Source organism: Ovis aries, chromosome 9 (genome assembly GCF_016772045.2).
Source record: "Ovis aries strain OAR_USU_Benz2616 breed Rambouillet chromosome 9, ARS-UI_Ramb_v3.0, whole genome shotgun sequence".
Lineage (NCBI taxonomy): Eukaryota > Metazoa > Chordata > Mammalia > Artiodactyla > Bovidae > Ovis > Ovis aries.
The window spans coordinates 50,070,043-50,094,650 of NC_056062.1; the positions used below are offsets into that span (position 1 = coordinate 50,070,043).

The following is a 24,608-nucleotide window of genomic DNA, read 5'->3' on the forward strand; positions in this document are numbered from 1 at the left end:
TCAATGACAACTGCTTTATTATTAAAAGTTACTGAGTTCCATAAAGCACACAATGTAGTTTATATTCAACTAACAAAAGTTTCATACATGTATTTAAAAATATATAATATATAGATTTATCTGTCAACATTTATATTCTATTTAAAAAGCAGTAGCTTTACATATTTTACAATTTGATTTTATAAAATATATACATCCACCCTATGCAAATCTTCCAGCATGAGCTTTCATTCCTATTAATAAAATGCACAATTTGTATTTCTGAATATTACGAGAAGAATGGTACCAACTAAAAATAAAAAATTCATTATAACTTGAACATGCATCTAACTCTTGGCTACTAGATAACTGACCTAATAATCTATTCAAATAACTGTGTTACCTTGAGCTTGACAATCAATTTGCATTATGTAAACAATCTGTGGTTAACTATGAAGAGACCTGCATTTCTAGGTATCTGAAACAATCTACCAAATTCTTTATTTGCCCTGTTCCAGATTTTTAATTACAGAGGCAGGATTCTTCGATATATGATGTGCCATGAAATCTGACAAGTCACACCTGACAAGCCAAAGCCCTGTGAGTTTTGAAACCACACTTTTGCCTTTGAGAAAACAGCTCTGAGAATTATTGTAGGAGCAGTTTTCTCAAAACCCCTTATGATGTGTATACCAATAGAACAAGAACTGCTTCTCCTTTCCCCAATCAACTGCACTGAAATTGCAAAACTCGAGTTCTGGTACGTGAGGATGTACTGACGTCTATTCAGACATTCCTGCTCCATAGTCAAAATTGCTTCAGATATCACACTGTTTTATTAACAAAAATTTTTTTATAAAAAAGACATTCATGTAATGATTTTTGAGATTCATCCCCAAATAAAAGTTGCAATACTAACATTAGAGAATGAAATTTTTAAAAAAAAATCTAAATTATCAGGAGCATAGTCAGAACTAGAACTTCAACTTGAAGGACACAGATCTAAGTTTCAAGTACAAATTTAGATTCCATGGACCTCTAGTGATAAGGGTGTATATAAGTCTGTCTTTAATTTCTGCTGAGAAGATAAAAATCTCCCACAAATTATTTTTAAAAAATAGTTCCACCCAAATCTCAAAAATGATTAACATTTAATCATTAATTGTTAAAAACTTAAAAGGAAAAACATGCTCATCAAAATAAGTAATTTAATTCATTAGGGCAATAATTAGTCTTTGAGGGACTTCCCTGCTGTTTCAGTGCTTAAGACTTTACCTTCCAATGTAGGGGGTGTGAGTTCGATCCCTGGTTGGGGAACTAAGATCTCACATGTCTCAGGGCCAAAAAAATAAAAAAACAGAAAACAGAAGCAGTATTGTGACCAATTCAAAATAGACTTTAAAAATGGTTCATATTGAAAACAAAATCTTAAAAAAAAAGGCTTTGAGAGAGCCATATCCAGAAAGTAAACAAAATTCCCTCAGTATTTAAGAACTAAATTAGAGCTAACTGGTACCGTATTTATCAACAATTGTTCAACAAGTTTAGCCATCTACTGATGGACTAAAATTATTAGAAATTTTTGTAGGATAGAGTATTCTCATTAAAACTTTTTTTGGATAGAATTTTAATAACCCTCCTCTGGATTGCCTATCCTCAAGAATGGGAAAGGGGGAGTAAAGGGGAAGGGAGGAAAGAAAGGAGGGAAGAGGGGAGAAAAGCTGAGTGGTCAGAGGGGCACTGAAGACTGATCCACTGATACCTGTGAGATGAGAACGTAGAAAAATAAAGGAGGAATAAAAACAAAGACTGCAAAGAGGACGAGGGCCAGGAGGTGCGCATTAAAGACACCTTCACAGACCTTAACTATGCAAAGGTACCAGCATAAAAGAATAGTGCAGTAGCTGGCTTTTGGTAGCAATGAATCCTCAAAGGGACATTCAGTCAAGCCTCAGCTCTTTCGGAAAATAAACGTGCACACACAAGTTACAAACCTTATGCATTCAGCTAAAATATGTACAAAAAACTAAATAAAAGTGAGATGGAGAAATATAAGCAGCAGTAACCATAAAGGCTGAGAACTAGTGACACCGAATTCTTTATTTAAAAAAAAATTATTTTTTAAACACACAGTATCCTCTTCTCTTCTATTTTTAGGAAGAAGCTTTAACAAGTGTTAAAGGTCTCAATTCTCAAAAACAATAGGCTTTAAAAAAAATAAGAATTGATTATCAGAAACAAGTAATATGTGGTTACATACCATTTTCATATCATTACTCATTTCAATTTATCTTTGATGCAACCTGGGAACAATTAAGCAGTCACTAGATACCTGTTTTAGAATCTGAAGAAATTATTATCCACCACAGGAATCTAATGATATATGTTTTTGCATATAGTTAAAATTTCAAAAGGGAAAAAAGTGGCTATTCTCATTACTTTGTACCAAATATTTATATACCTAGTCAAAACAATGAAGATCAAGATCTTTCTCCAGATGAACTGTATATAAAAGCAATTTTTAGCATTTTCTTCCAGGGATTAAAAAAAAAAAAAGTCTTATTTCCCTGCTGGCTAAAAAGGAGGAATTTGTACAAGTAAGTTCTTTAGAGATGAATATTAAACTCCTTAAGAGAACTGCCATAAAATTTGTTTTTAAAAATTTATCTTAAAAAACTGAAAACCATTTCTCTCTTTAAAATCTATGGCATTAATTACCTACTTGACATTTTTTTTTTTTTGAAAGGGCACCAAGTTTGTGATCTAAGCATGCAAAATAAGGAACTGAATGTATTATTGCCCTAACAGAATTTGGCAAACCAGAAGAATGGCCTTAAAATAAATAAATAAATAAATAAAAAGGAAGAGAGTTCATGCTGTCTAAATCTGAAGGTCTAATTCTGCAGACAGTGCCTCACGGAGGGAATGCGGGCAGAGGGAAGTAGCATGTTCCTATGTACACACTTGCTTGGTATTCTGGTTGTTATTCAACAACATATTACAGAGAAATATTCTTTTTATTATTACAAAGTTGGTAATTGACTTAGGTAAACATCTTTACGTCTTTTAATAAGGTAACATATTTAAAATTAACTAAATCTAAGTGCACATGAGTTTTCAGTGATTCCTAAAGTTCAAGGAAGTAACACGGGTGTTATCAGACTGCAAATTCTGAATGGTTGGTGCATCTATGTTTTAGAATATTTCGTCCCGTCTTCTTTCCCTTAAACCATAAAATGTACCAGAGTTATTTGGTTCTCCTCTACTTTCCTTTTTGTCATCTTAATTTATTTTATGGTATCTCTATGTAGAGAGAGAGGTATGTTAAAATATTATTATATTAAAAAATTCAATTGAGACTATATATGACCTATTAATCTATATGATAGCAATGTTATCCTTTGACCTGGTATATTAATTCCTTTGGTGAATAAATGTCACAGGTCATTTCCTTATAAAAGGATCTTAGTAAGAGGACCAGCAGTATGGAGAGAGATTTCCCCCACCCCCACCACCCGGGAAAATGACCAAGTGAATCAGTAGTTTAGAGCAGTTATGTAAAATATGAAAAATACATCATTTACAGCTGCAATTTTCATATTAAAAAGCAGTTAAAAACTAAGAGCAATTCAAAGCATTCCAAAAAACATTTTTTTGTCTTAGCTAAACTGGCCAACTAATATGACTGATAACAGACTGCTGAGAGAACTTACGTACATCTAGGCAAGACAGAACAAAAATGTTTTTAATTTTGAACAGTGGTAGTTGCTATTAATAACTAGCAGTATAAACAGTGTCCACAATTTGGTGGCTGGCCATAGTTTAAAAATTTTTCAAGTTAATTTCTACAGCAGACGTATTTTTGAAGTCTACCCACCCCTGAGTTCAACAATTATACTTTTAGAGTGTAAAATTATATGCCCTTAATTAACAACATGTACAAAGCTACAAAACGTCATCTATACAGAGATTAAAAACAATTTTTAAAATATTCTCTGCCAATTATTGATTGGATGGTTTTGCTGGGGTACATATTTCAAACCTTTCAGCCAACTGGCTTTCATTTTTAAGCCCAAACTGATTCATATATTCACTGTAGGATATGTCATCGAGTGCAACAACAGGCATTAGTAAAAATAACATTATAGTAGAAACAGATTTTGCATATGCGAAAAGGTAATTTATAAAATACATTAATTGCTTTTTAAAAAGAGAACCTAGTTGCAGTATCAACTTACACGGTACTGAGAGTTGGACCTTTCAAATAATTTTTTTTCTATAGAAAAATGTTGTCTACCTGTAAGTGAAGTCTTAAATAACAACAAAACAGAACAAAACAAACAAATCCCTCTAAGAAAAAAAACCTGTATGGTTGTGTGAGACAAATAAGCAAACATACCGTTCTATAATGTACTTTTGCCTAAATTTTAAAATAAAAATGTCCACACTCTTTTGTTAAAACATTAAGCCTCTGTCAAAAATGTATTTCTTATTTTAGGGTACAGAATAGAAGGACAAGATGATACTTACAAGTAAAGAAAATTTACAAGAAAAAACTTGACAAAAGTTTTTCAATTAAAAATATCATAACATTCAAACTTGACTTCAAACATAACAAAAGAAACAAAATTGCAAACAAAAATGTTTATGGATTTTCCAAACATAAATAAATGAAATAGTGTTTAGGCAGTAGGGCTCATGCTGATGGCTAGCAGGAAGTAACAGAGTGTCATCTATTTGGAAAAAATTGATAATGTACAAACAACAAGCCCAAATTATGGACTGTAGCAGTTTAATCATCACTGCCATTTTTCTTACTTCCAAAATAAAGCCTTGATTAAACCATTTATACCCTATATTACTCATACCTTTACTTCAGAGATTGAGGAACTATGTACAACAAACGAATTTATTTTCACCATAGGGATAACTTATTGTACCTCTCTGCCAATGTTACTTGAAAACTGTCCATGTCAAAACAATTTGACAGCAGATATAAACAATTCAATAAATACGCAATGATCTTTCATTACAGTCCTTTAAAGACGCATGTTAATTCATGCTGTTAACCTTAGGTTCACAGTGCATAGAATCCAAATATGAGCAGTTGGGGTGACTTTCAGAGTAATGTTGGATCCCTCACTTTATTTATAATCCCACTCTAACCGTTAAGTTCATGTCATAGGCCCTATCACGCATTAATCATTGAGTGGCAGAAGTTAATGAAATTTTTTCCTGTTACAACGTCCATTGCCGGCAATGAACGTCGCAAAACCGCCAAGGAAGTCATTGTTATTGCACAATACATGAGGACCTGGAACTTTTCAAAAGCTTAAAAAAATAAAAATAAAAAATGGAATTATATTTGACATTTCCTGACACCTGCATTAATACTGTATGACTAATCAAAGCATGTCAGTTGCCTGGACTCAACCAGCGATCAACATGCGCCCCGAATGCACACAAGTAAAAATGCAGTCAAAGGAAGCAGTCTTCATTGCCTATAGGTCACTTCCAGTCAAAGGTTAAAGTTCAAAGACTGAATGATCAAAGTGCTCATTTTCTCAGTAGGACTATCTTCTGCTAGGAGGATGAGAACAGTGGCATCAACAAGTATCATCTTTAAGAAAAGGAGAAAAAAGACAATTAAAACAGTCAAGCATGCATAAGTAAAAGTTACAAGTCAGTCTAACACAGCAAAAAATTTCAAGTAGCAAGAAGAACATGGTTTATGTTTCTGACTCATCTCCCTGGATCCCCTGCAAGTGAGTCCATTTTGTGTTCAAGTATATATTTACAAACAAATCAAACTCTAGGTTTTCAGAGAAGTAGTAGTTTGCATAAACTTTAAAATGATATTATTATCAGTATGTTAAATTCTATTCCAAATGATAAATTGATATGTGTTAGCACATATTAATGATTACCAGTCATCAGAGAATTCTTTTACAGGTAACAATTTAAAACTATAATGAGACAGCAAGTAAACTCACAACCAACACTGTCACACTACTTAACAAAGACTAATACAAGTCGTGTCTCTGAAGGAAGTAACTTCACAAATGAGGAATAATCTCTAAATCAATCAACAGTAAATGCTATTAACTTCTCTTCAGAAAATAAATTTTCAGGAAGTGTATGTATGTGTGTGTATATATATATATGTATGCGTGTGTATATATATATATATATATATATATATATATATATATATATGCACAAAGGAGGTCATTTAAAAAAATCCCAAAGATTTAGTGACACCTGATAGTTTCAACACATTTATGTAACATAAACTCTGGGGGGTTCATCACTTATTTCACAACACTTATCTCACAAAATATATTTGAAGGATTGTGAGGATTAGTTCTTATTTATGAAGAACCTTTAGAAAGATTTAAGACCAGTGGCAACTAACTCAAAGTTGTGAAAGCTCTTGAGAAAATTCTGAAAAACTGACCAAAATGTTTTACACAAACTGTCCCATATTAGGATTGATATATTGCTAATAAAATTCTCACTCATAAAGACTCAATGGGAATTAAAAAGCAGTAAATCTGACTTCTACGCTGGGCAAATTAGTGAAACATTTCACAATCCTATACCAAGGGTAATATAAATGGTGAAACAGACTAAATTTTTAAAATAAGCTGCATCTAAGTCATCAGAATCCTTTAAATAAATAACATCTTTAAGAAGAGATCAAGTAGATACAGCCTCTGTCACATTAAAGTGCGTGTCTTATGGGGCTTCCTTGGTGGTCCAGTGTTTCAGATTCTGTGTTCCCAATGCAGGGGGTGTAGGTTTGATCCCTGGTCAGTGAACTAAAATCCGGCATGCCACACAGAATAGCCTATATATAGATATATATCTGTTCCTTACATGGCTGTGGATCTTGGAATAAAGAAAATATGTTTGTCATGGACCAGAACAAGCTTCAGAATATGAGGAGGTTTCTTAAAACCTCACTTCTCCAATAGAGTATTTTATAACACTAGGGTTCTTGAAATTAGTACTAAAACTAATCACATTTAAATCACTAAGCTAAGAGATGCCACTAAAATAAATCTACCTAGGATGTCAAGCTGGACCCATAGACTGAAACATTATATATAATAGGTAATATTATCTATTATATATAATATATTTATATTGGTAATAAGGAATCTATGAGTAAAAGTTCAATATGGAGACAGGTAATGACCCAAACCCGTGTCCACCTTTTCCCTAAATAAGAGAAATCACTAAGAAGGAAAAAATTCATTTGTTAACAGAGGGAATAGTTTCCTAGTTTTGGGTCCCCCCCAAAAAAAGTTGTTAAGAGTTAACCTATCTTGGGTCAAGACAAGCATAGGTCTAGGAAAGGTGGTGGAAGAACACAATTATGTTTAACCTCTTGGCTACAATATTTGTGGCAAAATTATGGCCTAAAAAAAAAATCTTATCATAAACCACTTAAATCTTTTCTGGAACTAGAGAAGACCCTACTAAAATTATACCCTCAAATATAATATACAAATTGGCAGTTCCAAAGAGGTGACACCTACCATGGCTAACTTCACTGGGCCTCTGGAAATTATGAATGAGAGAATTACATTAGAAGATCACTTAATTTTCCCCAAAGTATAAAAACTACCACATTTTACTGGAAATCACCTCCCTGAATATTCCCAGGGACAGAAGACTAGAAGTAAAGGAACAGAGTAAGAGGTCAGTAGATATGAAGTGGGATTCCACCTCCAAGAAAAACAAAAATAAATCTTTACAGTTAAGTTTGTGTCTCAACAGTTTAGGGAATTAAAAGTTTTCCTCTGATGAACTGATTCAAGAAAGATTGCACAGTAGATCACAGAACTGCTATCCCATAGAAAATAAAGGGCAAAGAATTAAACTGAGTGAAAGTTTGGACTCAGGAATTTACAAAGTGGTTGTATAACACTAAAAGGTAGTACAAATAAAAAGGCTCACAACTAACAGAGGTAAACCTTCAGATATACATTAAGCAAGGAGAAAAGGAATTGTTATACTAGTCTGAGATAATTTTGTGTTCCTATCCCCTTATAATCCTTATTGTCTATAGGAAATGTTCCAGTTGAATGGAACCAGAATGTACTTTATAGTTTTATACAAAAAGACATTCCTTTACTCCTCCCCAAATTACCATCTCATCAGTCTACTGGACATAATATCTAATCATTATGTCAATTTAGTTCTTGTAAGTCTAGTTTTCTGGAGCCAATACTCAATAGTCATCTAAACTATACTGTTCAGTTATCTATCACCTTAAGGAAAATGTTTTAGGAACCATAGATCTACACTCCCATCTGTGAAAAGTAATCATTTATGAAACTAAGTCATTTATATTTAATATTGATCCCAGGAAATAGACAGGTATTATCAATGGATTCTACTTGGCTATCTCACTGAAATATTTTTATTATGTCATAAACAGAGGTGTTTTTTTATCTTTTTCAAGAACAATTACATTTATGATACAGAACTCAGGTTCAATCATTAATCTGTGCACTGGACTGGGTACAGATCTATTTTCTAAGGAAAATTCTAGATCTGAATTGTAGATTAATTCTTTAGTCCTTTTGTATGCTGAGAAGAGTTGTCTTATTACCTATTTTGGTTAGGTCCCTTTATTTTTTTAACCCTATTCTCAGCTCAACTGATTTTTCAAAGCATATGGACCCCTACCTTAACTGGCAACACAGAATATTTGCATTCCAATGCAGGTATGACCTTCATTTCTTAGTGAATCGAAAGTAAAAGAGTTCTCGGCAACTCGTTGATAGTCATCTTCAAGTAATTAACAAAACAATATATATTCACACACCAATGACTTTTTACACTTTAATAACTTATTGCATGCTGGAGAAAAATCTCAGAAGAAGTGTAATGTAAGGTGTGATGTGTACAAAGACAGTAACTGGGCTAGGATGACTGGCCTAATTTTCAGGGTGTCCTAATAATGTGGAAGATCACAAATTGGGCTTCTTTTCAACACTGGTATTGGGCAGCTCAATTGTGCTATGTCAGCTGAGTCCTTCTCCTCTAAACAAAAGGAGATCAACTCAATTTTAGATTTGTTGTTTTTCATTAATAATGACTCCACTGTACACCCTGGAAGCCCCTTCTAAGGCACAGAGATGTCACTAATCTGAACGCAAATCTCTCTTGCCTCTTTGATTACACCTGACAAACATCCTGGCCCATGCTGACCCAAGTATGTTGGTCAGCACCACACAGAATGGCTGTGGAGTTTGACACCTGAGGCTTACAGTTCTGCGTGGTTTCTAGAAACCGAATTATAAGTGTTTCAGTGAGTTCTTCCAACACCAAGCAAGCCTTTGTTTAGTCTCTGATCTTTTGTTTACCGTTGCAGGTAAATAATATCTTGACATTCCTCTGACCTTGCAATCCTTTCAAAGGTGATGATAAGAAAATAACTAGAGCCCATATTTCTTGGTAACTCACATTCTAAGGGGAACACAACCATTACAGATCTTTTGGAACTAAAGCGGCTAAGCAGAAAAATGTAAGCTGAAATTTCCAAAGTTTCAAAACAAAGCTGATGTGGTTCTGCTTAATGAATGAGTATGATTACCTTTTTTGATAAGATTTTTCCAAATTCAACTATAATACAAAGGTGAACTATTTTTCATATTGTTTGTAACTGTTATCGTGGAATGTAGAAGAGAGAAGACAATAGAAACTAAACAGCTGAAATGCTTTAGCTATGGAAAGATAAAGGAAGAGTTCAAGGAAGAGTCCCTGTACTCAACCACCTGAATGACAGGGTGGGGGCTCTATCACCTCAAAGTGTAATGAACACTACCCTTCATTGATTTTGTATGACAGTCATTCATGGAGGAAAACCATTCATTTAATGGAAAATGCAGGAGAGGAATGATCCAGGCATACAAGGTTCAAGCCAAGAGCAGAAAACTATCAAAGTAAGAATGCGGGTGGGTGGGTAGAGAAGGGTGGGTGGGGGTGAGTGTTTTCCAGTGTCCAACTCTTTGTGACCCCATGGACTGGCAGGCAAGAATACTGGAGTGGGATGCCATTTCCTCCTCCAGGGAATCTTCCCAACCCGAGTACTGAATCCACGTCTCATGCGTTTCCTGCACTGGCAGATGGACTTTTTACCACTGGGAAGCCCAAAGAATAAACTGAGGATGTTTTAAACCAGATTATCTGTAAATGAAATAAAGTATCTGTATCTGCAACAGGAAACAAGACCAAGAAAGTCAAGGTTTAGTTGAATTAGAATCAGGTGCCTTTTTAAAATGGCTGATTCATATCGGGTCAGGGATACTTTCAATCAGTTTATTGGGAAGATGAATTCTTACACAAACTCTGTACTATTTTACATTAAGTAAGAGGTTAATTTAGTTTAAAAAGCCTTTAAAAGAAAAAAATTCTTTGCTAACTTGGAGATGATCCATCTTTAAACAATTAAGACTTTTCTACTTCAGTTATAAAAATACAGATTTCTCAAGTAACACATAAAAACTACTAACTATGAAAAACAACATCTATGAAGTATATTTTAAAGAATTATTATATTTCCTGACTTATTATGCAAGTTTTCTTATTCAAAAGCAGGCAGTAAGAAATTCTAGAAGTATTCTTAAGTAAAGGCCTTCTTCTAAGTCCTTTCAACATAACAAGACAGCATTAGAGACCTTCAAAGATGATTATCTTTTTGAAATTTCCCTGTGGCCTAGAAAAGAAAATGGAAATATATTGTCTAACAATGGGGTGGCACAGAGTGGCAAAGAGGACTATACTTTCAAAATATATGTATTTTCTAAATTCCATCACTCTAAAACAATTTCTTCTCAAGCTTAACAACAAAAACAAAAACTTAAAAAGTGGTTTTAAAACACTGTGGGGGGGAAAAAAAGGAAAAAAAAACACTGTGGAAAAGATAATAGGGGAATTTTTCTATTATTAGTGAGGTTGGGTTGGAAATAGAATGACAACTATCTTGCCTACTTTGACATTTTAAAAAATGTTTGATGTAGTTGGGTTTCTCAACATTCTTGACTGACTTCTCTTAGTCTCTGATAATTTAAAGAACTTATGAAAGGTAAACGGGACTGTGACACTCAAGGAATGTTTTTTTGTTTTTTTTTGGAAAAGGTTTTTTGTAAAGGCACAGAGGGAAGAGACAACTCAGTGCTTAGTCCTAAAAGGCAAGAGGATGTGAAAGAAAGAGAAGCTGTTGCTTTCTTAAAAGATTAACTTGCTTCCTCAGATATGCAAATGACACCACCCTTACGGCAGAAATCGAAGAGGAGCCTCTTGATGAAAGTCAAAGAGGAGAGTGAAAAAGTTGGCTTAAAACTCAACATTCAGAAAACTAAGATCATGGCATCTGGTCCCATCACTTCATGGCAAACAGAGGGGAAACAATGGAAACAGTGACAGACTTCATTTTTGGGGGCTCCAAAATCACTGCAGATGGTGAAGGCAGTCATGAAATTAAAAGACGCTTGCTCCTTGGAGAAAAAGTTATGACCAATCTAGACAGCATATTAAAAAGCAGAGACATTATTTACCAGCAAAGGTCTGTCTACTCAAGGCTATGGTTTTCCAGTAGTCATGTATGGATGTGAGAGTTGGACTATAAAGAAAGCTGAGGGCCAAAGAATTGATGGTTTTGAGCTGTGGTGTTGGAGAAGACTCTTGAGAGTCCCTTGGACTGTAAGGAGATCCAATCAGTCCATCCTAAAGGAAATCAGTCCTGAATATTCATTGGAAGGACTGATGCTGAAACTCCAATAATTTGGCCATGTGATGTGAAGAACTGACTCATTTGAAAAGACCCTGATGCTGGGAAAGATTGAAGGCAAGAGAAGGGGACAAGAGAGGATGAGATGGTTGGATGGCATCACTGACTCAATGGACATGAGTTTGAGTAAACTCTGGGAGTTGGTGATAGACAGGGAGGCCTGGCATGCTGCAGTCTATGGGGTCACAAAGAGTCGGACATGACTGAGCTGAACTGAACTTGCTATACCATCAGGCTTCCCTGGTGGCTCAGATGGTAAAGAATCTGCCTGCAATGCAGGAAAGCCAGGTTTGATCCCTGGGTCAGAAAGATCCCCTGGAGAAGGAAATGGCAACCCACTCCAGTGTTCTTGCCTGGAGAACTCCATGTACAAAGGAGCCTGAGAGGCTACAGTCTACGGAGTTGCAAGAGTCAGACTCAACTGAGTGACTATCACCGCTATACCACCAGCAAGTAAGAAAAGTTTTATTAAGCTCTTTATCCTCCTCCTTCAACACCACACTCATTTTATAAAACTGCCAATAAGTTTCAAAATATTAAAATTTAATTATTTTACCATGTTGAACTTTTTCGCCCATGCTTATAATTAATTTATTCTTTAGTAGCAATTATAAATGCTCTTTATTTTTACAGAGCTATGTTTTCCACAATTTTATTTTTTAACTTTACATTGACTGTAATTTGAGGTTTTCCCCCAAGCTTTTATATAAGATTTACATTTTCATATATCTAAATGTTTAATCTGTGACTCCTTGTAAGTTTAGAAGTTCTTCCTTCCTCCAGAATTGATACCCAACTTAAAACAAAAACTGTCTATTGTATGTAGTTTTTAAAGTGCTTATTAATTCAATCCAAGGAAATATTTTCTATATGAAAAGATAAAATCTTCTTTTCCCAAAATACCAATTTTCTAACAGGATTACTTACTAAATTTTCCCCTTCTCATTGGTTTGTGATACACTTATTTTTCACATATTCAAAACTTATATACAAAAAGGCCTAGAAAAGAATAATTCTATTTTGATGTCTGTTCTTACACTATTATCTTTTGGTGTTTGGTAGGCTTATCCTCCTTCAATATCTTAATTAAAACAAAAACAAAAACAAACCTGCTTTCTCATCTTTTTTCCAAACCTTAAAAGCACCCATTCTATTGTTCTACTGAATTTCTATTGAACTACACATTAAACCAATAATTTGTAAAGAACATAAATTTTTATAAAATTTCAAAATAATAATTTTATGGTTTCTTCTTTTCTGTTTTTAATTTCAAACACCTCTTTGAGGAAGCAGTTTAGAAAACGTGCTAGCAGCCTTCAATTATTAAGCTACCATCACCAAACAAAAACAGAAATTAAAATATTAAAATAATGTATTCATAAAGCTATAGTCAGTACAACCTCAGATTTTTTTAGGAATAACTGTTAGATTAGGAAGAGCTTTCTTTAAGTCAATAAGCCATCTCGAACAATGTGACATTCTACCAGCTAACAACAGTACCACAGCTGAGTACACTGGCATCATAACTTCTATCTCCAGGAACAGGTTTCCAAATAGGCTAGTTCTAATTTGATTTAATATTATTGAGTACTTCTTTTTTGTAATAAAATAGTAGGGCAGAATATTCAAGCAATTTTAGATTCTACTTGTATGATGGCCATGATTTTATGTGCTCCATTAAAAATTTGGTCTAACTTATCCACAACATCCATTATATAATCCCTTCTTTTTCCCAAGCAGATTTATAATCTTTCAAACATAAATACTGAAAAATTATCATTCTAAATAAAACTGCTTACCATGATACCACCATTTTGTTTTCTTTGGATTCTTGTTACATGTTCGAACATAAAAAGAATTATCTGGTGGTCGTCTCTGAAACAAAAAAGTTTAAATAGATAAGTTACAAAATAGGAAAACATAAGGAGATAGTTTTTAATAAAAACCTCTAGGCAAAATTATTATAGAATGTATAAGAAACGATATAAGTGCTGATGTCACAACTGAAAAAAAGTATATTCCAGGAAATGTAGCCTCTAAAACACTGAAATTGTTTTTTGTTTTTTTTTTCAAAATAGATATGCATATGTGATTTGGGTTAGCTTCCAGTGGGATTACTAGAGAATGACAATCAACCATAGTGGCAGCGTTAGGTTCTAAAGAATTCTAGTTTTATTTATCTTGTCTCTCTAGAAATAATAATTATTTTTATGAGCTAATCAAAACAAAAGTCTACCTAACTAGCTTTGTCTGAGAAATTCTAGCAATTTATAAGCAAAGGATTATTGCTCTCCTGGAAAAAAAGTATAGTTAAGGAGAAACCAAAGGATTCTGTTTCCAAAATGTATGTAAGAGGAGAAGAAGGGGGAGATACATTAGCATTTCTGCTACACATATGTCCAGGCGAGCACACTATTAGAAGCATATGGCAGCTCTACAGGGGAGCTACATCAGAAATAGTGATGCCAACAACAGTGAAGACAGGTTGTAAAAGAATTTTCTTGAAAACTATTAGAGGATGATCAAACACAAGATATATGTGCCTCTCTACAAAGATTTGGAAACATGTGAAATGCGTGTTAGAGCCACTGAAGGCAGGTTAGTAGATATATGATAGGTCCAACTAAATAGCAATGGTGAATAGGACTATAGATGTAGCAGAAAGCAAAACTGACAGTCTCACTTGATGGTTCCAAAATCCATATACAAAACTATGATCTAACTCTTATGAGATAGCAGTAATAGTAATTTAACAGAACAAGTAGCACATAAGTCAGTGAACAACTCTTCCAAGATCTTGTTTATACAGTTTAGAAAAAATTCCCGAAAAATTATCGTGAAATTAGATGCCTACTTCAAAGAATAGATGGTCTGCTATTGTTTGTCCTGTAAAGTCATAACCTGTGCTCCTGTAGAATAAACTGCCACTGCTGAAACAATTTTATAAACTCATTTACCACAACCCAATCTTCAAAAATCAAAAGAAAGGGGGAAAATTCATTCTGTTTGCTTTTATCAAGAATATAAGCAAATTAGTAAGTGACTAGGAGATATGTTTCTTAAAAAAATAAAGTATACAAAAAATTGGATTAGCTAAATTGTTTTAAGAATGGAATACAAGCTGGAAAGTTTGGGCTATCTATATCACAAGATCACTGAGACTAAAGTGTAGGTTACTGAAAGGCCCCTGATCTCAGTATCAGAAATGATCTTCAATCTGCGGACATAATGGATTTAAAAGCCTTCAGTCTAGGGAACCATTATTGACTATGAAAAAGGAAATTGGAATAGAAGAATTATGACTAAAAAAATGTCTCTGGTAAAATTAAAATTTGTATTCTGAGAGTTGACAATTAAAGTGAAATTCATATATCCATACGCACTACAGAATAAAACTCACCTGTTTTAACAGAACAATTTTCAGTGAATTTTAAAACTTTTTAAAAAGTTTGTTTTGTGTTAGATTCCTCTCAATGCCAGAGCATGTTTCCTCTTCATCTTAGTAACCTGGTACTTAGCACAGTAACAATAGCACATAGTAGGGTCCTAATAATGTCTGAATTTTATCATTTTTCACAAAACTAATGCTGTCAGAATCTAACTTCCAGATTATCATTTAGGTTGAATAAATTATAATTTGTAGTTTATATTATATAATATGTTTATCAATAATTTAAATGGAATGATTAGTCTTATACTAACTATTCAAGAAACACTAAGAGACAACTAGAAAGTGAGGGGAAAGATGAGGGTTAGAAAAGGATGAAGGAATTAGAGAACAAAATCATTTTCTAGTTTTTAATAGTAAATCAATGCATTTAAATGTAAACAGATCTAATAATCATAAGGCACATGTAAGAACTATGCACAAACACCACTGGCATTAATCTTAACTTATTAAAATCCTATAGTTACTGCCTCATCTTTCTTTCTTTTTTTTTTTTTTGCCTCATCTTTCTAAAGGCATTAAAATTAAGAGAAACCTTTGTAATTGTAAACTGCTCTGCCCCACACCTAAATTTAAAATGTGTATGTGTGTTGGGGTTGGAGGCGGGGAGAGGAGAAAATATAGAAGCAATAAATGAATAAAACTTATTTCCAAGCCCTTGGGGTTAACAAAAGCTCAAGTGTAGCCTAAAATGCAGCCAAGAAAAGCCAACAACCAAGAGGAAACTCAAGTTAAAACATGTATTAACATTAGATAATAAGTCCCCTCTCTCATCTATTCTAAGATGTACATTTTTTTTCTTAATATTTTACCCATATGGGGATTGTCTTTCAACTAAGGGTATGTGATAGTTTAACTGCAAGAAGTTTCTTTCTTTCTCTTGTGGTACATAAAATTGCATATTAAAGGCTCTCACATTAGAATTAATAAATATATATGCAATTTAACCCATTATTTTCCATTCTTATCTGAACAAAATTTTTTCTTATAAACTGAACACCATGAAACCTCCTATGGAACTCACATTCTAAGAAACTCACTTTGCAAACAAGTGGCTGAGAGTGTTTCAAAATCTAGATAAGCTACCATTTAAAAATGAAGTACTCTCTTCAATGTTCTCTAAATAGTAATTTGGTAAAAGTGACAGTTCAAATAGAAAAAAAACTCTGCTAAACCCTACGGCTCCCTGATCTCTAAGATAAATTCATTTTTCCTTAAACAGAATACAAAACAAAATCCTCCCCTCCCCCTCACCATGGAGAAGAGAAGCTTTAAAATATAGAAATGTAAGAATATTGAGACACTAACCATCAAGCAGGAAAGACAAAGAGGGCTGGAAACAGAGAGGATTTAGATACTTTAACAGGGTATTCTAAATTTAACTCACATGATTTTTCTTTCTGGTCTTTTCCCCCTTTCTCCATCAGACAGAATCTGTAGATTAGTAGAGGAGAATAAGAGGAAAAGTCCTGAAAATTCTATTAGTAATTTAGTCCGCCACCTTCAGTCTAGTCTTTATGACAGGAGAGCTCTGGTTCCTAGAAAATTCTCTAAAGCAGGCTTATAGGGTGGAAACCAGCAGAGAGGCGAAGGGAGCTAGAAGGCTTGTTTCTGGGGCTTCCCACGGTGAAATCTGGAAAGCCTAATTTCTTATACACTTTTGCCCTTTGCATGCCTACAGAAATAAAACTTGGATTATTTAAGAACATCTAAAGGAATTTCCTATTTAGGAAATATAAAGTCTGATGTCTATTATCAAATTATTTTCCAATCTACTAAACATCCTCTATAACTTCATAATAAAAAGCATTAAGCACTTTCTTCAAATAAATTTTATATTAAAAGTTTCTCTAGCTGAACTAAAAGAAGAGCTATTACCTGAATACTTCTGGAAAGTCCTACCTTTTCTTTGCAGCTGGAAAGCATGCTAATAATGCTAAGACAAACTGACTGGACTGAGAGCGCTGGGGACCAGTCTTCTGTTAGAATGGATAAACAGATATGACCATTGCTATAAACATGAGGATGAACAGGAATATTTTCACCAGTAAACATGACCTAAGAAAGAACAAAAACCATTAATTTTATCTGTATTACCAAAAAATAAAATATTCTCCATATAAGTTAATATTTTAAAACCAAACTGAAAACAAACAAAATCAATGCCATGAACAAGATAAACAAGTGCTTGCAGTTTATTCTTATCAACTGAATAAGTAATGGTTTTACTAATATGAATAACCATGTAGTAGGAAAAAAACCTTCAGATTATCTATTTTATATTTCAGCTAGTTTTCACAAATTACTTTAAAATTTTCTAAATTACCAAGCATTTTTAGACTAGTGAAAGACAACTATATGTACAAGAACAGTTTTTCAAATTCTACTCATTGTTCTCCACATACAGAAATCAAATACACTAAAATTCCAAATCCTAGTGTTCAATTTTAGGACAATATAAATTACATCTGATAGGAACACTCCTTCTACTGACAACAACGCTATTATATAAGGTGCCATATACATAAAAGGAAATGACTGCTATATATTCTACCTCATCTAAACTCAAACTTCAGTATGATGAACAATTTCAAATTACCACTTATTAAGGAGTAAAGACCTATGTGCTTGGATCAAAAAGCAAAGGTTGAATGAGTCTCCCAATTATTTGCTCTTTTTCTCTGCTTTTTCTTTTACTCAATTCTTCTACCAGTTTTCTCCTTTATCCATCTTGCCTTAGCACTGTTTTGAAAGATAATACATCTATTATTTCCTTCCTTAGCCCTAATGCATTCAGAATATCAATAGTGCTGCTTCTGAAACATATCTATCTAAGCATCTGAATAGGCAGGAGAGTAAATTCATATATTCCAAGGAATCTGTAAGCACAGGCCAAGCTAGATCAAAGTAGAAGTCTCATATTTAACAAAGCTTGGATATATGTTAGTTCATAATAAATCACTTTGATATAAAATTAACCACCAATTCTCTAAGTGAATTTTATACTGCAGTATCATGCACCATTTTTACTGCTGCAGCAAGTCTTAGCAGTCACTCTTATTTCTTGATCTGCCCCCTCACCCCTTTTAAAAGTTTCTGGCTGTGCCTTGTGTCATTCAGGATCTTGGTTTTCTGACTGGAGAAGGAACCCAGGCCCCCTGCAGTGCAAACATGGAGTCCTAACCACTGAACTGCCAGGAAAGTCCCCCATTTGGCTTTTAGGGGGGGAAAAAATCATCTGGAGATCTGGCTAAAAATACAAATTCAATAGCCCCACTTTCACAGATTCTGATTTACTATGTATGATGGTATTTTTATAAAACTCAAGTGGTAAAGAACCTGCCTGCCAATGCAGAAAACCTGAGACATGGGCTTGATCCCTGGGTTGGGAAGATCCCCTGGAGAAGGGAATGGCTACCCACTCCAGTATTGTTGCCTGGAGAATCCCATGGACACAGGAGCCTGGCAGGCTACAGTCCATGGGATCGCAAAGAGATGGACACGACTGAAGTCTTTTAGCACATCAAATATAAACTAGTAGTTCTCAAACCAGACTTAACAGTAAGTAAATCTCAGCCCCACAAATAGCCTCATACTTGAATACAGTAAAATCTTCATAAGGAAAAAACCCTATCTTAAGTGATGAAAAATTGATGATATATACTGCTCTAGGTATATCCCCCCTTTTTTTCCTTTATAGAGCAGAAGAGAGCCAGTGAAAAAACTGTATCCACAATAAAGTATGCTATATTTTAATACAGGATATATTATAGTTAACTACCATAACTTATGTTTTGCTTTTAAATATCTACCTACGAATCTGATTTTATTACAATTTTACAAATACTTAACATTTAACAAAGCACACTTTCATATGAGTAGGTGTCTTCTACTATTTCTACTGCTAACACATGGGACCCATTTCCTTGGCTGAAGCTAATGTAAGATTCCAACAACACAAGACAAGACTCTACACATGGACATCATCAGACGGTCAATACCAAAATCAGACTGATTATATTCTTCAAAGCCAAAGAAGGAGACGCTCTATACAGTCAGCAAAAATAAGACCAGGAGCTGACTGTGGCTCAGATCATGACTTCCTTATTGCCAAATTCAGACTTAAATTGAAGAAAGTAGGGAAAACCACTCGACCATTCAGGTATGACCTAAATCAAATCCCTTATGATTATACAGTGGAAGTAACAAATAGATTCAAGGGATTAGATCTTACAGACAGAGTGCCTGAAGAACTATGGATGAGGTTTGTGACATTTGTACAGAAGGGAGTGATCAAGACCATCCCCAAGAAAAAGAAATGCAAAAATGCAAAATGGTTGTCTGAGGAGGGCTTACAAATAGCTGAGAAAAGAGAAGCGAAAGGCAAAGGAGAAAAGGAAAGATATACCATGTGAATGCAGAGTTCCAAAGACTAGCAAGGAGAGATAAGAAAGTATTCCTCACTGATCAATGCAAAGAAATAGAGGAAAACAACAGAATGGAAAAGACTAGAGATCTCTTCAAGAAAATTAGAGATACCAAGGGAACATTTCATGCAAAGCTGAGCACAATAAAGGACAGCAATGGTATGGACCTAACAGAAGCAGAAGATTTTAAGAAGAGGTGGCAAGAATACACAGAAGAACTATACAAAAAAGATCCTCATGACCCAGATAACCACAATGGTGTGATCAGTCACCGAGAGCCAGACATCCTGGAATGCAAAGTCAAGTGGGCCTTAGAAAGCATCACTATGAACAAAGCTAATGGAGGTGATGGAATTCCAGTTGAGCTATTTCAAATCTTAAAACATGATGCTGTGAAAGTGCTGCACTCAATATGCTAGCAAATTTGGAAAACTCGGCAGTGGCCACAGGACCGGAAAAGCCAGTTTTCATTCCAACCTCAAAGAAAGGCAATGCCAAAGATTGCTCAAACTACCACACAATTGCACTCACATCACACGCTAGTAAAGTAATGCTCAAAATTCTCCAAGCCAGGCTTCAACAGTACGTGAAACGTGAACTTCCAAATGTGCAGTCTGGATTTAGAAAAGGTAGAGGAACCAGAGATCAAATTGCCAACATCCGCTGGATCATGGAAAAAGCAAGAGAGTTCCAGAAAAACATCTATTTCTGCTTTATTGACTATGCCAAGCCTTTGGCTGTGTGGATCTCAAAAAACTGTGGAAAATTCTGAAAGAGATGAATACCAGACCACCTGACCTGCCTCTTCAGAAATCTGTATGCAGGTCAAGAAGCAACAGTTAGAACTTGACATTGAACAACAGACTGGTTCCAAACTGGGAAAGGAGTACATCAAGGCTGTATATTGTCACCCTGCTTATTTAGCTTATATGCAGAGTATATCAAGCAAAATGCCGGGATGGAAGAAGCACAAGCTGGAATCAAGATTGCCGGAGAAATATCAATAACCTAAGATATGCAGATGACACCACCCCTTATGGCAGAAAGTGAAGAGGAACTAAAAAGCCTCTTGATGAAAGTGAAAGAGGAGAGTGAAATTGTTGGCTTAAAGCTCAACATTCAGAAAACAAGAAAAGATCATGGCATCCGGTTCCCATCACTTCACGGCAAACAGATGGGGAAACAATGGAAACAGTGACAGACTTCATTTTGGGGCTCCAAAATCACTGCAGATGGTGAGGGCAGCCATGAAATTAAAAGACGCTTGCTCCTTGGAAAGAAAGTTATGACGAACCTAGACAGCATATTAAAAATCAGAGACATTACTTTGCCAAAAAGTTTCGTCTAGTCAAAGCTATGGTTTTTCCAGTAGTCATGGATGGATGTGAGAGTTGGACTCTAAACAAAGCTGAGTGCTGAAGAATTGATGGTTTTGAGCTGTGGTGTTGGAGAAGACTCTTGAGAGTCCATTGGACTATAAGGAGCTCCAACCAGTCCATCCTAAAGATCAGTCCTGGGTATTCATTGGAAGGACTGATGTTGAAGCTGAAACTCCAATACTTTGGCCACGTGATGCAAAGAACTGACTCATTTGAAAAGATCCTGATGCTGGGAAAGATCAAAGGCATGAGAAAGGGATGAGAGAGGACAAGATGGCTGGATCACGGACATGATGGACATGAATTTGCGTAGGCTCTGGGGGTTGGTGATGGACAGGGAGGCCTGGCGTGCTGCAGTCCATGGGGTGGCAAAGAGTCAGACACAACTGAGTGACTAAACTGAACTGAATATAAGGAAGAGGAATTTTTTCTCAAAGGAATGACTTTATACACCGCATTTTTTTGTCCTTTAAATTCTGGACATTCACCCTCCATTTCCATGAAGTTGTTGCTGCTAAGATGCTTCAGTTGTGTCCAACTCTGTGCGACCCCATAGATGGCAGCCTAACAGGCTCCTCTGTTTCTGGGATTCTCCAGGCTAGAATACTGGAGTGGGTTGCCATTTCCTCCTCCAATGCATGAAAGGGAAACGTGAAAGTGAAGTCGCTCAGTCGTGTCCGACTCGTAGCGACCCCATGGACTGCAGCCTACCAGGCTCCTCTGTCCATGGGAGTTTCCAGGCAAGAGTACTGCAGTGGGGTGCCATTTCCTTCTCCGATTTCCATGAAGAGAGCTAAAATAAACCTGATAATTAAAAGGAAAAGTCTTAAAACAAGAGATTGTCCTGTCCAATTGCAGAAGACCCCCTGAGAGACTTTGGCACAGCTGTGTTTGAAGGACCATTTACCTCAATTATATCTATCAGTAACAATGTGCTCAGCGGCTCAGTCATGTCTGACTCTTTATAACCCTATGGACTGTACCCCACCAGGCTCCTCTGTCCATGGGACTGTCCTAGCAAAATACTGGCGTGGGTTGCCATTTTCTCCTTCAGGGGATCTTCCTGGCCCAGGGATCAAACCCAGGTCTGCTGAGCAGACTGAAATAAATTAGATCTCAATAAAGATGATGCTATGAAAGCACTGCACTCAATATGCCAGCAAATTTGGAAAACTCAGCAGTGGCCACAGGACTGGAAAACGTCAGTTTTCATTGCAATTCCAAAGAAAGGCAATGCCAAAGAATGCTCAAACTACCACACAATTGCATTCATCTCATGCTAGTAAAATGATGCTTAAAATTCTCCAAGCCAGGCTTCAGCAATACGTGAATCGTGAACTTCAGATGTTCAAGCTGGTTTTAGAAAAGGCAGAGGAACCAGAGATAAAATTGCCAACATCTGCTGGGTCATCAAAAAGGCAAGAGAGTTCCAGAAAAACATCTATTTCTGCTTTATTGACTATGCCAAAGCCTTTGACTGTGTGGATCACAATCAACTGTGGAAAATTCTTCAAGAGATGGGAATACCAGACCACCTGACCTGCCTCTTGAGAAATGGCAGAAATGTATGCAGGCCAGGAAGCAACAGTTAGAACTGGACATGGAACAACAGACTGGTTCTAAATAGGAAAAGGAGTATGTCAAGGCTGTATATTGTCACCCTGCTTATTTAACTTCTATGCAGAGTACATCATGAGAAACGCTGGGCTGGAATCAAGACTGACAGGAGAAATATCAATAACCTCAGATATGCAGATGACACCACCCTTATGGCAGAAAGTGAAGAGGAACTAAAAAGCCTCTTGATGAAAGTGAAAGAGGAGAGTGAAAAAGTTGGCTTAAAGCTCAACATTCAGAAAACGAAGATCATGGCCTCTGGTCCCCATCACTTCATGGCAGATAGATGGGAAAACAGTGGAAACAGAGTCAGACTTTATTTTTCTGGGCAGATGGTGACTGCAGCCATGAAATTAAAAAACGTTTACTCCTTGGAAGGAAAGTTATGACCAACCTAGACAGCATATTAAAAAGCAGAGACATTACCTTGCCAACAAAGGTCTGTCTAGTCAAGGATATGGTTTTTTCCAGTGGTCATGTATGGATGTGACAGTTGGACTCTAAACAAAGCTGAGCGCCAAAGAATTGATGCTTTTGAACTGTGGTGTTGGAGAAGACTCTTGAGAGTCCCTTGGACTGCAAGGAGATACAACCAGTCATCCTAAAGGAGATCAGTCCTGGGTGTTCATTGGAAGGACTGATGTTGAAGCTGAAACTCCAATACTTGGTGGCCACCTGATGCAAAGAGCCGACTCATTTGAAAAGACCCTGATGCTGGGAAAGACGAGCGCAGGAGGAGAAGGGGATGACAGAGGATGAGATGGTTGGATGACATCACTGACTCGATGGACATGGGTTTGGGTGAACTCTGGGAGTTGGTGACGGCCAGGGAGGCCTGGTGTGCCGCGGTTCATGGGGTCACAAAGAGTTGGACAAGACTGAGCAACTGAACTGAACTGAATGCTTAAAAAAAAAACAAAACGGGATTTTAAACCTGCTGCATTCAGGACAAATGCAGCCAATCTAAAACTTCCAACAACCCAAAACACGTGAAGTGATTTGTCACACGTGGTACACATGGTACAGGTAACCCCTAGGAGTTTGTCTAAACAGAGAAAGGCTGAGTTTCTATGCCAGAGGAGAATTCCTGAGATATAAGAAAAAATGTTTTCCAACAGTTTATTCACGTAGAAGTCTAGTAAGCTGTCTGCACAGACAGTTTTGATGTAAACTTTGCTATTCTGGTTCTCTGCACAGGACACAAGCAAAGCCACTGCTCAATTTCTTCAAGGTCACACTGTTAACTGTCCTCGTTTATTTAATATGCAGTACAAGCCTGAGGAGGAAATGGACATTTCAAGCTTTTTCAATGCAGCTAAATAGGTTCTGAAAACTCAAAGAGTCTTTAAACTTTTCAGAGTTGAAAACCTGTTTTTTGGGGCCGAGGGAGTCGCAAATAGCTGATAAACTAACACAGATGTGACAAGAAAACTGAATACAATGAAATTTAAACCAAAGGGAATAAAGAGTTTTGCTAATTTGTTTTTTTAAACAATTTATTCAGATTCAAAGTAGTCATTCAGATTAAACAACAACAAGAGTGCACACATTCCCCATTACGTAAATCAAACTGAATAAAATGGAATTACAGACTTTCAAGAACAAGCTATTTAATGGAAAAAAAATTTAGAAAAGGATCTTAGATCTAATGTATGTGAACCACATCTGAAATTCAGAGTCTGCAAAAGAAGCAGCCCTCAAATATCTCTAAATTTCCAAATACCCCCCTATCAGAGTGGCTCAAATTCGAAAGCAGATGAGAGCTGAGAAAGAACTATGCTTTTGGAGGTAAGAATGCATTTCCCACATACAACCTAAAATTTTAAGCAAGTCAACCTCTGGGTAACCTTTGGGTACTAAATGTATTATTTGTTCATAAAACTGCTAAGATCGAAACTGAATGCTACCAACAGTGATAATATAAAGAGCGGATATTAGCTAACTGTTTCTAA

At 35.6% G+C, this 24,608-nt stretch overlaps 1 protein-coding gene across 3 annotated transcripts in view; it reads right to left on the minus strand.

The window, feature by feature from the left end:
* Positions 1 to 24,608, minus strand: part of UBE2W (ubiquitin conjugating enzyme E2 W) — a 69,214-nt gene continuing 44,606 nt past the window's right edge. The window contains exons 4-7 of one of the 3 annotated variants that reach the window (XM_042254342.1): positions 17,136 to 17,291; positions 16,621 to 16,667; positions 13,585 to 13,660; positions 1 to 5,599 (exon numbers count right to left, since the gene is read on the minus strand). In XM_042254342.1, coding sequence (XP_042110276.1) covers positions 5,498 to 5,599; positions 13,585 to 13,660; positions 16,621 to 16,667; positions 17,136 to 17,291 — 381 coding nt within the window. In that variant the 3' untranslated portion in view covers positions 1 to 5,497. Of the gene's footprint in view, positions 5,600 to 8,605; positions 13,661 to 16,620; positions 16,668 to 17,135; positions 17,292 to 24,608 lie in introns of those variants that run through there. The other 2 variants (XM_004011742.4, XM_060393816.1) reach the window with 2 other exon arrangements.